Here is a 14983-nt window from a genome sequence, read left to right as displayed (position 1 = left end):
TCATAGCTAACTCTGGTACTGCTAATAGGCTGTACACTGTCCCTGTCAAAATAAACAAACAAATAAATAAATGTCTCATCCCTTTTTTTTCCATAACTGAGACATAATGAGATCTTGTTTCAATGTTAAGATTGTGATGTTGCAGCTCTGTGATGTTCATGCAGTACAGAGAGGTGAACACAAAAAGAAGAAGAGCAAACAGTGTATTCAAGATTATTTTAATATTATTAATATGTATACTTTAGGCTTTAGAAATATAACTATTAATGACAAACCTTCCACTGGAGTAATGGTAGTTTGCTTAGGCCCCCAACAAATCAATTAATTACAATATACACATTATGGTACAGAGCAGATCTGAAATAATATTAAAATAAATGCTCAATAGATAAAGGTTTTAATAGTTTTTTTTTTTTTTCTTCACCTACTGTATTAGCCATCTGTGAGTTCTGAGCACACCCAACAATGTAAAGCCATTTCCTCTAATAAAACTAATTTAAGTGCAAAATTTCTTCTTTCTTTAAAAAGACTATGATTGCAGCATCCAGCTTTATAGATTCAGATTTCAAGACTGAGGATGTTAAAGCCGAGTGCAACAAGGCAGTCCTCAACCCTCTTCTTTTTTTTTTCTTCTGCTAGAGAGGTTTTTAAAAAACAAACAACAAAATAACAAAATCAGTGCAAAGTCGTTGAGATGGGGAGATTCTAAGAAGAAAAGACAGCTGGGTTAATGTGGATGGATGCAACAATTTTCAGATGCCAACGCGCTTGATCACTAAAAGGACAGTTCACCTAAAATTCAAATTTGAGTCACCAACCATTGGCGAGTAACCGCGCTACCACAAAGATTATGAACATTAAATGAACTATCCCTTTAACCTCAAGCCACAATTGAACGGTTTGCATCTAACAAAGCCAAGCTTTATTTCCAGAGGGGTCACAGTCTGATGAGCGTCGACATGAAAGAAAGATTTTTAAAAAAATCTAAAATGTGTTTTAAAAAAAAAAAAAAACTGCAGAGAACATAGTAGCACATTATTCCACAATTGCACGCCTTTTCTTGCTTCATTCCTCCTCTAGGTCAAGTGAGTGATATAAAACGAAAAAACACAAAAGCCATTAACAAAAAAAAAAAATCAGGGAGGGAGGGAGGGGTGTAAAAGAAAAAAGGAAAACTTGCAATGCTTGCAGGGTGAAGAGCAGCATCAGACTCTGGGTTGCAGGGTTCTTTAGCAGCAGAAATATTGTGGCTATACTACTGTTCCACTGGGAGAGCTGGCTTGGTTTTGGGATGACAATAAACCCTGAAAAAAGGAAAACAAGGAGATTTGCATTGGGAAAGTACACAAACTGAAGCAAAAAAAAAATTAAAAAAATCAAGCAACAAATAGCTCATTAATAATTCTCCTCTAGCCTCTTCTTCTCCACATGGCGGCCCCCCTCACTTCATTAAAAGCCGGCACGGCAGCAAAGTGGACGACATGCAACAGTGAAACACTAATGGAGTCTTTTAAAGAGTTTCGCTGGATCAAGGCACTTGTAATTTAAATGGCCACACACATTTTTCAAATAAGCCTTTTTTAAAAAATAATGTATTCTTTCTATCAAAAGGCCCTTTTCATGGTTTCATCGCGTCATTGTAGCTCTTAACACGGTCAATTCATTACATAGGAAATGAGGTTTGTTGGGAAATCTTTCAATTTAATGCACCTTTTAGAAGAACGTCAACATCTGCACCTCAAAGGTTTTGTTAAGATGCTTGTATTATTCAGATTTTATACTTTTATTGTACAAATCGCCCTTTTTTTAAACCCTCATCCAGACAACACGAGTGTGCTCCACAGCACAGGGCTTTGATTGTGTTCACTTAGGATACAACGGAGGAAATCTTTGGGCTTGTTTTGCCCGTTAAGTAGTTCAAGTCTGACTCTGTTTGGAGACCCTCAAACTGAGAGCCGGACTATCATGTGCCTCGTTCTGGCAAAATCACAACAAACACAGACAAAAGAGAAATGGACAAGGATGGATTCACATTTTTAAAAAATGTAAGCATGTGAGACACTGCAGACATTCTCCGGGCTGATACAAGAGCAGCTTTGCATAAGAGCTGAAATATGAGTGTATGCAGATGACTTCTTGGCTAGGCTGCTATGCATTGTGGGATGATAATGATGAACCAACCAATGAACACACTCCATATGGATTAACGTCTTCTTTCCCCTCTCAGGTCTACACGAGGAAATCCTCCTTATCAAAAATTATTTTATAACCAGGCTGTCATGTTTTCATAGCGTTGGTTATTTTTTTAAACTTAAGCATTAAAAAAGGTCTTTCATTTAAAAGCAGGTGTACATAAAACAAAGTCTGATATGTTTCTTTCCTGCAGAGAGTGAACACCTGACTACAAAGGCTAAAAATGCTTTTCCAAATATCCAGAGTTTCTTTAATGCTTTCAGAATATATCTTTGTATTTAGTCACAGCGCACCAGCTGATTTTTAGTACAGCTAAAGAATCGACAGGTGTGTCATGTTATCACTTTCACTCTCCCCCCCCATTTCCTACATTAAAAAGAACTTACCACTTTGCCTGGCCTCGCCCATGTGCAAATAAATCCCTCCTGACAAGCAGTCACTAAACAGTCCTCTAAAAATATGAGTACAGTCAGTCTCTCGTGTGCTATCTTTTTACAGATGAGGGGCTCGAGGAGGGGCACATCCTCCATGCGTGGGCACAGCAGCGTGCCAAGAGTCTTGGCAGGGTCCGATTTGGTTTTTGTCAGCAGGTTGAGCTTGTCGCTGCTCTTGCTGCTGATGTGCCCCATGCTGTGGTTGCGTTTGTGGTCCTTCTCGTGGTGGCGCTCTTTCCGATCGTGAAGCGACAGTGTAGCAAACTTACTGACGCCCGTAGCGATGGCGCTGTCCATGATACCACTGCTGATGCCGCCGCCACTGGCAGCCTTGTTGGTATTGTTTGCTGTTGCCGTGGTGGTGGCGGCTGAATGGGGTAGGCTGTTGGAGCGCGGCAATGTTGTCGAGACGGAGTTTACGCCAGGAGTATTAGCACCGCTGTTGTTTCCATTAGTAGTGTTACTAGAGGTGTTAGTGATTATCGTAGCACCCGCTGGGGGGCTTGTAGCATTCATCACATTAGTATGTGTCCGTGTCCGTGAGAGCGGAAGATGAGGGAAAAGGATGTCCTCGGTGAGGTCCCATAGGCACAGCTGAGTGTCCTGACCCACTGAGCCAAAGCGGTACGTGACGCTAACAGGCCGGCTGTCGGTGGAGTTGCGCTTGGAGAGTCGAGACTGCGTGCTGTTGGCCCGGTCCCGCCCAAAGTGGATCATCTGATCCTGGAAGTCCTCATCGCTGCCGCTGAACTCCATCGGGTCGCTCTCCTCTACACTGGTGGTGTAATGGTCGAACGCCACCACGCTCACCCACGACTTGTGCCCGTGACCTCGGGCGATGACTCTGCAGTCCAGGAACGACCACACAGTCACTAGATCGTCCTCTCCGCCTGCAACTATGTACTTTCCATCCGGGCTCCAGCAAACGCACAACAAGCCACCGAAGTAGCTCTTCATGGTGCCGTGAAGCTCGACCGCGTCGAAGTTGAAAACCCGTAGGAATCCATCTTGGCTAACACAGGCTAGGAACTTCCCGTCTGGAGAGAAGGCAAACTCGTTCAGGGCACCCTCCCCCACTGTCCATTTCAGGAGAGGGTTCCTAGTGGATTTACTCTTACAAGTATGAACCGAGTAGTTCTCTCCCTGTTTAAGCAGTTGGTAGTGAGGTGCTGTGGTGCCACAGGTGTGCTCCACGTTGTACAGGTACATATTCCCACTTGCATGAGAGACAAGAAACAGGCTTTCAGAGCCTGGTACCCATTTCACACACGTCACTCTGGACTTGTCTATTAGTCTCTGGTAAAAGGGAGGGTTGTTGAGGTTTAACAGGCAGGCCGGGGTCAGGAGAGAAGACAAGCAGATGGACGAGGAGAGAGGGAAAGAAAGTATGTCAGTACAGTTTCATCAATAATATATATTCACAAAGTTGAAGTCTTATCATTTTCATACAGTACTTAACACTTTGTGAGGTGGGAAAAAGAAAAAGTAGCATACAGTACAAGAGCAGCTGGACGATACTTCATACACATTTGTTTATTTAGATGCTGAAAGTTCACAAGACAATGGAAGAGTTTTCTTCAAGGACACAAAATGATTGTATAGTTTAGGAGAATTTCTAAAATAGTGAAGCAAATAAATTCTTTTAAAAAGTGTAACTTTGTAAAATCTTGATCCACACTTTCATGGTTTTAATTTGGAGAAACGTTTAAAAAGAATAAATAAAAAGTCCTACCTCCTCATTGAAGAGCTTGCTGGTCTCCTTCTTGATGGGGTCGATGAGCTGTACCTGGCCTGCTGAAAACCCCACTAGCAAGGAGACACTCTCTGCTGTGGCTGTGAGGTGATTGAAGTCGTGACAGGTGGGCTGCGTTCCCTTGTAGATGCGCTTGTCTATGGGCTTGCTGAGGTCGGCAGCCTGAAGGGAGAAACCAAGAACCAGATGAAGTGAGCACGGTTACTTTAACGTACAGAATGTGTTTATGCACTTTTCCTGAAAAGAGAAACTCATCTAAAACTCACTGATACTGAATTCAGATGAGCCGACAGGAATATGAACCTTCTATTGAGTGTTTTGTAACCCCTTGTAAACAAGAAGTGACATCTGAACTCAACACAGCATTTTTGAGGAAACAAAACAAATAGCTGGCATTCCCCAAATAAAATGTGGAAGAACTCGAGAACAAAAGGTACGCCTTTCCCCTGAAGATGGATACATGCTAGTCATTTTGTTGTATGATGTAGAGATTGTTTAAGTAAAGTCAAAGTCAACTTTATTGTCAATTTCAAAATATGCCAGACATACAGTGGAATCGAAATTTCGTTTGGCTCCGTCCCGCGGTGCAATACGACCAAAATAAGGTAAAATAAGATAAGGTAAAATAGATTATTATATAATTATAATAATTATTTACAGTAATAAATTCTAAATTGTAAATTGTGCAAAAGGTAGTAAATAAAATACAATAAAATTTAAAGAAAAAGTGAACTTGTGCAGTATGTGCAATGTGCAGTAAACTGAGTGTACAGAGTTTTTAGTCCAGAGTTCTTGGTGGAAAACGGGAGGGGGTTTCAACGTCCAGTGTTCGTGGGGGCAGAGGGGAGGGAAGGAAGAGAGGGGAGAGAGTTAAGCTTCCTGACAGCTTGGTGGAAGAAGCTGTTTCCCAGTCTGGTGGAGCCGGCCCGCAGGCTGCGGTACCGTCTCCCCGATGGCAGGAGGCTGAAGAGGCTGTGTGAGGGGTGGGTGGGGTCACGCACAATGCTGGTTGCTTTGCGGGTGGGGCGGGTACCGTAAAGGTTTATGGTGTCGAGGACACATTATTTTACTGCTGACACCTGGGACATATACTGCAGATAACCAGCATAACAACACATCCATTTGTTAATGATTTACAGTTTAAACCACTTGCAGAATGGAAAACTCTCCGAGTACAAGATGATGTTATTCCTACAATACTTTTAAATATGGTAAAGACTTTGAATACGTAAGCCATAGGTAGATAAAGGGAAAAAAAACAGGTTCTTCAGTAACTGCATGAAACCGTTGTAGTTAAGAGTTGTTGTCAGACGAGCTACATCAGTATCTTCTTTTAAAAACACATTTTTATCGTAAGGCCTTCTTATAATCCTTGTTTCATCCAGGATGTTTTACTCTTAACTTTAGTCAATCTTTGTCTCAGTTGTTTCCCTTTTTCTCTGTTAACTGGATGATTGTTGCACTGTTGTTTTATTTTTCATGCTTTTAATAGGATTTTATTGTTGTTTATTTGACTGTTGGGATTTTTTCGTTTTTCTGTAATGCACTTTTTGTTGGTTTTGATAAGTGCTTTATAAATAAACTTTATTATTATTATTATTATTATGAAGTGTTCTTTAACAGTGTTTGCTCCATACATAGATGTCTAAAGTCACTTTCAGAATTTCCCACAGAGACAGCAGGACGGCTTTGGTTTGAATAGATCTCAAATATTTGTATTCATTTGATCTGCAGAGTCCCTCTGCACCTTTAAGAAAAAGCTAAAGACCCACCTCTTTCATGAACACTTATGCACTAAATAATATTGACAATGACTATATTTAGGATGGTTTTGACGCTCATAAGAACCCTCAAGAACAGCTGTCGATGTTGTTGTTAATGATATATTCTACAATTCATATTAAAGAAACTAAAAGTGCACTTCCTGTCTGCACCTGTGCGTTGAAGTCAAAGCGGTTCGTTTGCACTTCCTGACATTGTTGACAATTGACGAAAAGCAGAGATCATATCACCCCAGTTCTTGCCTCCTTACACTGGCTGCCAGTCAAGCTCAGGATTGATTTTAAAATACTCCTGACTGTGTTTAAAGGCATTAAATGGACTTGCCCCCCGCCTACCTCTCAGAACTTCCTATCCCCATATAAACCGGTGAGAGATCTTAGGTCATCTGCACAAAACTTTCTGTCACCGTCTAAATCCAGGACAAGGTGCAAATGTGGATCGGGCCTTTTTCTACTGCAGGACCGAAACTGTGGAACTCTTTACCCCCCCAGACATCCGTCTCTCTCCCACTATTAAACACTACTGGGGTTTAATAGTTTTACTCAATTGCTTTTAATCTCCAGTAACCTGTTTTTGTTGTTGTTGTTATTCTTGTCTGTTTATTTTTTTAACGCTTTGTTTCTGCAATGTTCAGCACTTTGGATCAATCAATGATGTGTTTAAAGAGCTTCATAAATAAAAGTTGACCTGATTGTTCCCTCCTCTACAGATCTACAGATCCTTTTTGCTCGTGTTGTTCTCACTCTCTGTCTGCTAAATGACTTGTAGAAAACCCCCCAAAGCAGCTGACAGTGGAGTGTGATGAGGCAAACAGATCAGAAAACACAACAACAAGCTCACACAGTCTTCACACCTGGTTGTCAACACTGAGCTTGTAAACAGCTGTCAGTCAAACAGCATCGACAGGTGTCTGTGATGTCACTGTCATCACAAAGTACACACAACCACCTTAAAAACAAACATGAAACAGTCAGCTCCATCCAGGTGATCACTTTCAAACCCCCCCTCCCTCCCTTACAATGGCAGGAAAAACTGCCCCCCCCCTCTTCACCCCCCACAGAGACGGGGACTAGTTTGTTGGTATTTTCGCCGCTGGCCTCAAGAGTGGCTACTGCTTAGCATCTCGTTAGCTTCGAAGCTAAAGCTACATTTGAAAGTCAAAGCAAAACAAAAACACAGCGAACAACAACAGAAGCCTGAAAACTAAAGTTCAGCTGCGACTGTTTCCCGCGGGACAGCGACACGGTGGCGGGTTTAAGTCGCCCCGGCTGGCTACCTTTCGGACGCCTTTGTAGATGTAGAAGTAGAGCTCACGGCCCACGTTGAAACAGATCCTGTCGCCGTTGCCCGACTGGTCGTTGACGTTCACGAAGGAGACCTTGACCGGGTTCGAGCCCTGCGAGTTGAACGGCACCCGGTTGGGACGGCTGTACTCCGAGTGAGCGAGGAGTTTGTAGACGCCTTCCCGAGTTGTGAACTGAGTTTTAATTTCGTTCATCTCCTTCCCTCCTCCCTCCGCCGCCATCTTTGAAATTAACATTCATCCCTTTTCTCTCCCCCCCCCCCCCTCCCACCCCACTCCCACCCCACTCCCTCCAGAGGCCCCGGATCTTAAGCCGCCTTCATGTGCTCCGCGGAAACATCGTAACTCCCAATTGTACAGCGGTAACGACGACATACACTTCAATTCAACAGCTCTTCTACAATTTATACAATTTATACAATTCACTTAACAGGACGGCTTTGGTTTGAATAGATCTCAAATATTTGTATTCATTTGATCTGCAAAATCCCTCTGCACCTTTAAGAAAAAGCTAAAGACCCTCCTCTTTTTCTTTTTTCTGTAAAGCACTTTTTGACGTTGGTTTTGATAAGTGCTTTATAAATAAACTTTATTATTATTATTATGATGAAGTGTTCTTTAACAGTGTTTGCTCCATACATAGATGTCTAAAGTCACTTTCATAATTTCCCACAGAGACAGCAGGACGGCTTTGGTTTGAATAGATCTCAAATATTTGTATTCATTTGATCTGCAGAGTCCCTCTGCACCTTTAAGAAAAAGCTAAAGACCCACCTCTTTCATGAACACTTATGCACTAAATAATATTGACGATGACAATATTTAGGATGGTTTTGACGCTCATAAGAACCCTCAAGAACAGCTGTCGATGTTGTTGTTAATTATATATTCTACAATTCTACAATTCACTTAGCAGACGCTTTTATCCAAAGCGACGTACATCAGAGAGTAAGTACAACACAAGCAAGGATCTAGAAAAAAGGGAACAATGTCAGTAAGAGCAAACAATCAGCTTTGAGTCTGATTGGACACACAGGTGCTGACAGGAAGTGACCAGAGGCAAAGCACAACATTGAGGGCAGTTCTTGAGAGCTCTAATCAGTATAGAAACCATCTTATAAGTCGTCGTTATCAAACAAAAACCATCGTCATTACCATCATCATCATCAATAATATGGAGACCATCATCATTAAGTTAGTAGGTATTCATGAAAGAGCTGGGTCTTTAGCTTTTTCTTAAAGGTGCAGAGGGAGTCTGCAGATCCAATGGAGTTTGGAAGTTCATTCCACCACCGGGGGGCGACAGAGGAGAAGAGTCTAGTCAGAGACTTAGGACCCTGTTGTGAAGGTTGGATCAGACGCCTTTCATTGGCAGAGCGTAGCGGGGCTGGAGGGAGTGTAGACCTGGATCAGAGCGTTCTTGAAAGACAGACGCAGAAAGTAATGTTTTTTTCGTGGCTGATGTTTGATTACCAAAAGCAGGTATCATACAGCACCTTTAGAGCTTCAGCGGCAGAATACACAAAAACATAGAATTGGTATCAGGTAAACTATGTTATTTTAGCTGACATTCAAATTCAAAAAAACTTTATTTGTCCCCGGGGGGCAATTCAAAGGCACACAGAGCTAAATAAAGATGAGAGATGAGATAAATAAAGTGACCGTAGTGCAATGATGGATATGAAACAACAGGAATAAAGTAACCAGAACTGTATGAATACTGATATTTGCTCTCTTGATACAGCTGATAAATGTAAAATAAAAAAATAAATTTGAAACAAATAAAAATAAATGATAAAAACTATGAACAAAATAAGTTTTTCCTTCAGTTGTTGACAAATTTTCCGGATTTTTGGCTGACCACAAACGTCACGCAAACATCACCACTTGGCAACTCAGGTATCTAATTTTTAATTTCCCACTGTAATTACGACTTTCGAGGGCCGTTCATGTACAGCTGACTCGTAAATGCGGTAAATCCGATACTACCGAGGAGCACTTGAAGGAGCACTTGAAGGCAGCATTACGCACAGAGGGGAGCGGGCATTCCGACTCTCCCGTTCCCCCCGTCGGTTCACCGGGGAACTGATGAAGAGGCGGTTTGTTGGAGGACAGCGAAGTTTTCACAAATAAACATGTATTTTAAATCTTTGACCATTTTTCACGTGTTTTCTTAAAAATATGTTACAGACAATTTGTAAGAAAAATAAATGATAGTATATATTAGCTTTTTTAAAATGTATTATTATTATTTTTTACATTATTTTTATGTCATTTGCAGCGTCTTCGATCACAGCTGATTTAAATAAGACTTAAATAACATTTTGAAAAATATATACCCTAAAACATGGTTACGAAATAAAATAAAAAACGACATTTACGGCTCTTGTGCATTGTAAATTAGGTTAAAATGAGTTTTATTTTGAAAAAGAAAGAATAAATCCGGACGTATTATTTTGTTTGAATCGTGAAAGTAGCCATACCTTGTGCTTGAACTTCACAACCAAGCTGCTAACTATGTGTGTGTGTGTGTGTGTGTGTGTGTGTGTAGACAGACTGCCCACCTGTGAGCACACATGGTTGCTTCATATCAAATGCACCTGGTGATCCACTCATTAATTAATCTACCACCCACTTCAACGTTAAATGTCATGGAGTATAAAGGAAGACGACAACTCTCACACCCAGGTATCTTTTTTTAATATATATACATTTTTAAATCACATTGAAAGCATGCCAAACTTGATCTAATTTCTGATGTATGACCTGGATGGTGCTCATTCAATATATTTCTTGACCATGCTACCATTCTACTCCTGCTGAGTCATTTTTGAATTTCTGTCGACAAACGTATTTTCATTAAACTAGAAAACAAATACACATACACATTTTTGATGCATGTGCTTCAATAGGCCCACATTGCTGCACAACAAATTCATATATATATTTTTCTCCCCTATTAGATCAAAGTGAGAGACATGCACCCAACAACATGGACCAGCTTGCTTTCAAATACATGGTGAGATGAGTGAGCATGACATGCTGTCTCATTTAAAAAAAAAAAAAAAGTATATTTCTTCTGATTTACTGCATTGATGTATAAATGTCGACTGACGTGAGATCTGTTTTTTTTTTTTGTTTTTTTTTTCAGGATATGTGTAAAGTGGAGTCCAGCACCGATTCTGAATCTGAGATCAGTCCAAGATGGTCGGACACGAGCACAATGGTATTGCTTATGTGGAAAAGCAACCTTGTTATGTAGTGTACATACAATTTAAATGGCTAAAAGAGATTCACCCAGACCTGGACTTTAGATGTTTTCAGTAGTATAACTTATTGAATTGAGTATCTTTCCCTGACGCTGACTCTACAAGCACTTCATCTGGTCTTTGTGACATTATTTTGCAGGAGCACAATGGGATGTGATGGAGCCTTATAGTTCAGGGTGAATTCACTAAAAGGCTCAATCTGTTTTAAGATTACTGTCTGACTTATACCCCATCCTGCAGGGATGTTCAAGCAGTGCACCAGAGAGTCGGACGTTTAGTAGGACATTACCATTAACCCAAAAGCCTGCAGTAAGGCATGGCTGTGATTCTTTGGTACGTATTCTCATTTCTCTATTTCACCCATTTCTGCTGCAAAAGAACAGTGCTGTTCTGTGTGTTTATGAATGCATGTGTGCTTATGGTCCTAGTTTTTGGACCCATACGATGGAAGCTCTGAAGATTCTGACGAGTCAAATATCGATGGGGGCGTCACGGGCAGGCGAACACGGCATCAGGGAAGAGGTGGTGGAGGAGGAGGAGGAGGAGGAGGAGGAGGAGGAGGAGGAGGAGGAGGAGGGGGGAGTCGTTTTTTCTGCAGGAGCAGGAGATATATCCTTCACCACCCGGCCTCTGTCGCTCTTAGAGAAGTGCTGAAAAGCGGGGTGAGAAATCCTGTGACCGAGCAGCAACATCTTGGGGACGTCCCGATGAAATGCGGGAGTGACTCCAGCCTGTGGGTCTGTGAGCTCGACGTCGACAGGAATGCGTGTAGAGATCTCGGGGATAAAACAGCCACAGGTTCAACTATTCCCTCCCAAGCCATGGACATAGAGTTGCATTGCCAATTCGACGACTCGGGCTTACACTCTACAACATCCTCCACGCCTCAAACGCCCGCACCCGGACCCTCAGCGGACGGGGTGATGTCCCAGATCCAGCAGAGTTCCTCAGAGAGGTCCCCCGGCCCCTGTAACCTCAAGTCCCTTTACAAGAGAAAGCTGGGACTCACCGGAGCGGAGGTGATGGAGCAAAGGAAGAGGCTGTGTGTGAGCAACATGGAGGACTCTGCATCTGAACCATGTTAGCACCATGTAAACATGGAGGGGACGAGAGAAAGACTGCTGACATATTCAGAGCCTCACAAGCATGAAATGTAGAATAAAATACTATAAATAGTTACTGTGGTGCACTTTGTTTCTCATCTATAGAGGGACATGAGTTCTTTTCAGTGTCTCAGGTGTCATACCGTTCAGATTATAACTTTCATCTGTTCAGTTTGATGGCAGATTACCATGGTAACGTAAGTGTACATAAACAAAACACTGTATGCACTTCTAATGAAGCACCTGTATATTTCCCCAAATAAATAAAGAAATCTGAAGAATAAAAAAGTTTTGTTTTGGGTTTTGTTCACATTTAACATAATCTATCTACTGCTACACTGGATACTTAAGTTTGAATTCTTTTGTTTAATAACAAATTAACCTTAATCATTATTTTCAAGTTGTTCCTGATGAGCTTTGGTTTAATTTGAGTTTCTTCATCTGTAAAATACATTTCAAGTCTTACGCTGCATTCACATTACACTCCTTAATGCTCCATTCTGATTTCTTGCTTGAATCAGATTTTTTTATTTCGCTGTTTGCATTGCTTTTTAAATGCGGCTTGAGGATCAGCAGTGATATTGAGAACTTGAGACACATAAGCAGCCCCCCCTCCACGTTTTAGTTGACTGAAATGGGACACAGTGAATGTTACAAATGATACTGACTTAAAATAAAAACACAGCAGAGAGTGGAGTCATTAATGCAGCTTTATTCATTCCAGGCTTTCTTCAATCTAAAAACATACAGATTCTTCCTAAAAACATTTCACTTTCCTTTCCTTTCTCTTTCCTTTCCTTGTTTCCTCTCTTCATTTACCATCTGACGACATTCTCTCGACCTTCTTCAACACTTCCCCAAAAATCACTAAATATGGTTACATGAAAGTTACTGCTCCACAGATGTTCTTAACTACGCTTCATATCGGAATGCAACAGGCTACAAACTACTTTAATCAGAAGTGGTTAATAAGTGATGAATGTTATTGACTGAGTGTAGTTCAGTTAAGACGACGCTCTGGTCTTCAGGAGTGACTCGTGTCGTCTACTCGGTGCACAGGACCGCCACTCCGCGCTCATAGAAGCTGTGCGGCTCTTCCTTGTTGGCGATGTCGAAGTCAACGGTGAAGATGAGGTCGGACCTGGTGAAGTTCAGGTACACAGGTAGAGTCACCTGCAGCGGGAGAGAGAGAGGGGAAAATGTGTGTGAGGAGTGGTTCTGCACAGACTTTCAAAATAAAAGGCAAAATTTAACATTAGTGGTTTTGTGTTGTGCACATGTCGTCTTCATACCATGTTTCTCTTCTCGGTGTTCATCTGCTTCACCCAGCGGAGCTGAGTGAGAGGCAGCTCAGTGAAGATGGACGTGGACAGAGACAGCTTGTTGTTAGCACAGGTAGCTCCCTGCAGCTTCAGACCTGAGAGAGACAGTGACGATGTTCAACACCAGAAAACATCAAAAATCTTACAAAACGGCAAGTTTGTTGCCAAACAACTGGATTCACATTTTCAAAGCAAAATGGTTGACTGATGATTGAGCAAGATAAGGACTGACATAAGAAACGAGAAGTCCCCTTTTCTATGGGAGGGTTATATGTCAGACTGCATTAGTGAGTTCATTAAATAGAAGCAATAAACGCTGGCAAGAAGAAAAAATAAAGATCAGCCCGATCCTCTACTCATGACCCAATTTCTGTCTGAGGGAAAATACCCAGTTTGCATATTTGTGCTTCATCTTTTTGCCACATGTTAACCTTACTCTGCATAAGAATTGTACCGACTACAGCTAGTGATGTTCTGCAGGTCTGACCTTTGATGCCAAAGCTGCAGGCGTCCAGCGCTGCACCCTGGGCGCTGGTGACATTGACCTCCAGCAACAGCTCCTCCAAAGACCAGCTGTTGGCCTGGGCCACATACTGGCGGGTGGCGGTAATGTAAGCCTCCGGCACAAACAGGCTGCCGAGACACACGTGGATGTTCTGGGGAAAGAAAAAAAAGAGGAAAATAACAAAACCGTGAGCTGCTCTGTTTTTGTTTTGTTTTGTTTTAGCAAATCTATCACATGTTGATGCTTTACAATACATTATCTAAATGGAGCAGTACCTTCAGTTCCTTTGCCCCTCCACTGGCGGCTCCCTGGGAGATCTGCTGCAGCTGTTTGATTCGCTCGCTGAAGTCGGCCACCCACTGGATCACAGTCATCGCGAGGGGAACAGTGTAACGACACCAGCTGCGTGGGAGGATGCCTGGGGGAGAAGACAGACAGGTGCACTCCAGTTATTTCCTACAGAGTACAATCTGTTCAAGGACGTCCTCTTTGTTTAGCTTCAAACTAGAAACCTAAAACATGTTAAATGAAAAAAAAACAAAAAACAAGTTGTTACCTTTAACCAGTTCGCTGATGAGTGAGCGCAGGTCGTTAGTCTGCTTCTTCTTGCCCTCACACACTTGAACCACATCGGTCAGATCCTGACGGACCTCCTGCAGCATCTTGCCGCCCATCTTCACCTCGCGCTCGAAGAAACGGAACAGGGGGTCCTGGACGACAAGAGAGAGAAAACATCCAAGTCAAAAACAAAAATTGGCAAAACCAAGTAAAGAAATGAAAAACACAACCTAAGATCTGATAAACAAAATAGCCAATGATGTCGTTTAGATTCTTGTAGAAAAACAACAACAAAAAAATGAGTTACCGCCCTTGAAGTCAGCTTGCAAAACACCTTCCCTCTCATTTATTTTATTACCTTGATGTTCTCCACCGTGCGTTTGAGTGGATTGACACTTTGGGGCATGAGCTGCAGCCAGTTGCAGGCGGTGGTGTGGAGGGTCCTCATCCAGGCCGGCTGCGTGTCAGACGTGGACGAAGTGCGCTCTTTCTTCTCCGTCTCATAGGCAAGGTCATCCTCATCCTCCAACATCTGCATTTTCAGCATCTTACCCATCATGTCAGTGGCTGCGCAGCCCAGCGGAGGGAACAAGTGAGCAGGGGGGGAGGGAGGTGGAAGACAAGGCCATGGTGGGAGGTAAGGGGGGGAAGAAGAAATTAACAGTGGAACAAAGAAACAAAGAGCTTCCCTTGAGGGTGTGTTAATTATAACAGGTTTTGGGTTTGTCATAAAAAGAGGAGTTGTGCCGAACAGATCAAAC

At 42.2% G+C, this 14983-nt stretch overlaps 3 protein-coding genes across 4 annotated transcripts in view; 1 reads left to right on the top strand and 2 right to left on the bottom strand.

Moving 5' to 3' along the window:
- Window positions 1-202: 202 nt before the first annotated feature.
- On the bottom strand, window positions 203-7687 carry wdr20a (WD repeat domain 20a). The gene is made up of 4 exons (XM_020647982.3): window positions 7439-7687; window positions 4360-4542; window positions 2580-3923; window positions 203-1304 (listed from the first exon to the last, which is right to left on the bottom strand). The coding sequence occupies exons 1-4, from the start codon at window positions 7685-7687 to the stop codon at window positions 1251-1253; spliced, it is 1830 nt and encodes a 609-aa protein (XP_020503638.2). The 3' UTR covers window positions 203-1250.
- Window positions 7688-9783: 2096 nt separating this feature from the next.
- LOC114921012 (uncharacterized) lies at window positions 9784-11913 on the top strand. Of its 2 annotated transcripts, none has more exons than XM_029280081.2 (5): window positions 9784-10153; window positions 10429-10484; window positions 10617-10691; window positions 10975-11067; window positions 11163-11913. In XM_029280081.2, the coding sequence occupies exons 1-5, from the start codon at window positions 10042-10044 to the stop codon at window positions 11817-11819; spliced, it is 993 nt and encodes a 330-aa protein (XP_029135914.2). In that variant the 5' UTR covers window positions 9784-10041; the 3' UTR covers window positions 11820-11913. The 2 variants fall into 2 exon arrangements, with proteins under 2 accessions (XP_029135914.2, XP_029135915.2); XM_029280082.2 differs by lacking the exon at window positions 9784-10153 and adding an exon at window positions 10177-10224.
- Window positions 11914-12529: 616 nt separating this feature from the next.
- The window catches only part of dync1h1 (dynein, cytoplasmic 1, heavy chain 1), a 31027-nt gene continuing 28573 nt past the window's right edge, over window positions 12530-14983 (bottom strand). The window contains 6 exon segments of the mRNA XM_020647981.3: window positions 12530-13010; window positions 13130-13254; window positions 13647-13815; window positions 13940-14082; window positions 14221-14374; window positions 14581-14789. Coding sequence (XP_020503637.2) covers window positions 12882-13010; window positions 13130-13254; window positions 13647-13815; window positions 13940-14082; window positions 14221-14374; window positions 14581-14789 — 929 coding nt within the window. The 3' untranslated portion in view covers window positions 12530-12881.

This window comes from Labrus bergylta, chromosome 18 (genome assembly GCF_963930695.1).
Source record: "Labrus bergylta chromosome 18, fLabBer1.1, whole genome shotgun sequence".
In the NCBI taxonomy this organism is placed as follows: domain Eukaryota; kingdom Metazoa; phylum Chordata; class Actinopteri; order Labriformes; family Labridae; genus Labrus; species Labrus bergylta.
The sequence above is the reverse complement of the archived record's forward strand: the minus strand, read 5'-3'. Positions and strand labels throughout refer to the sequence as shown.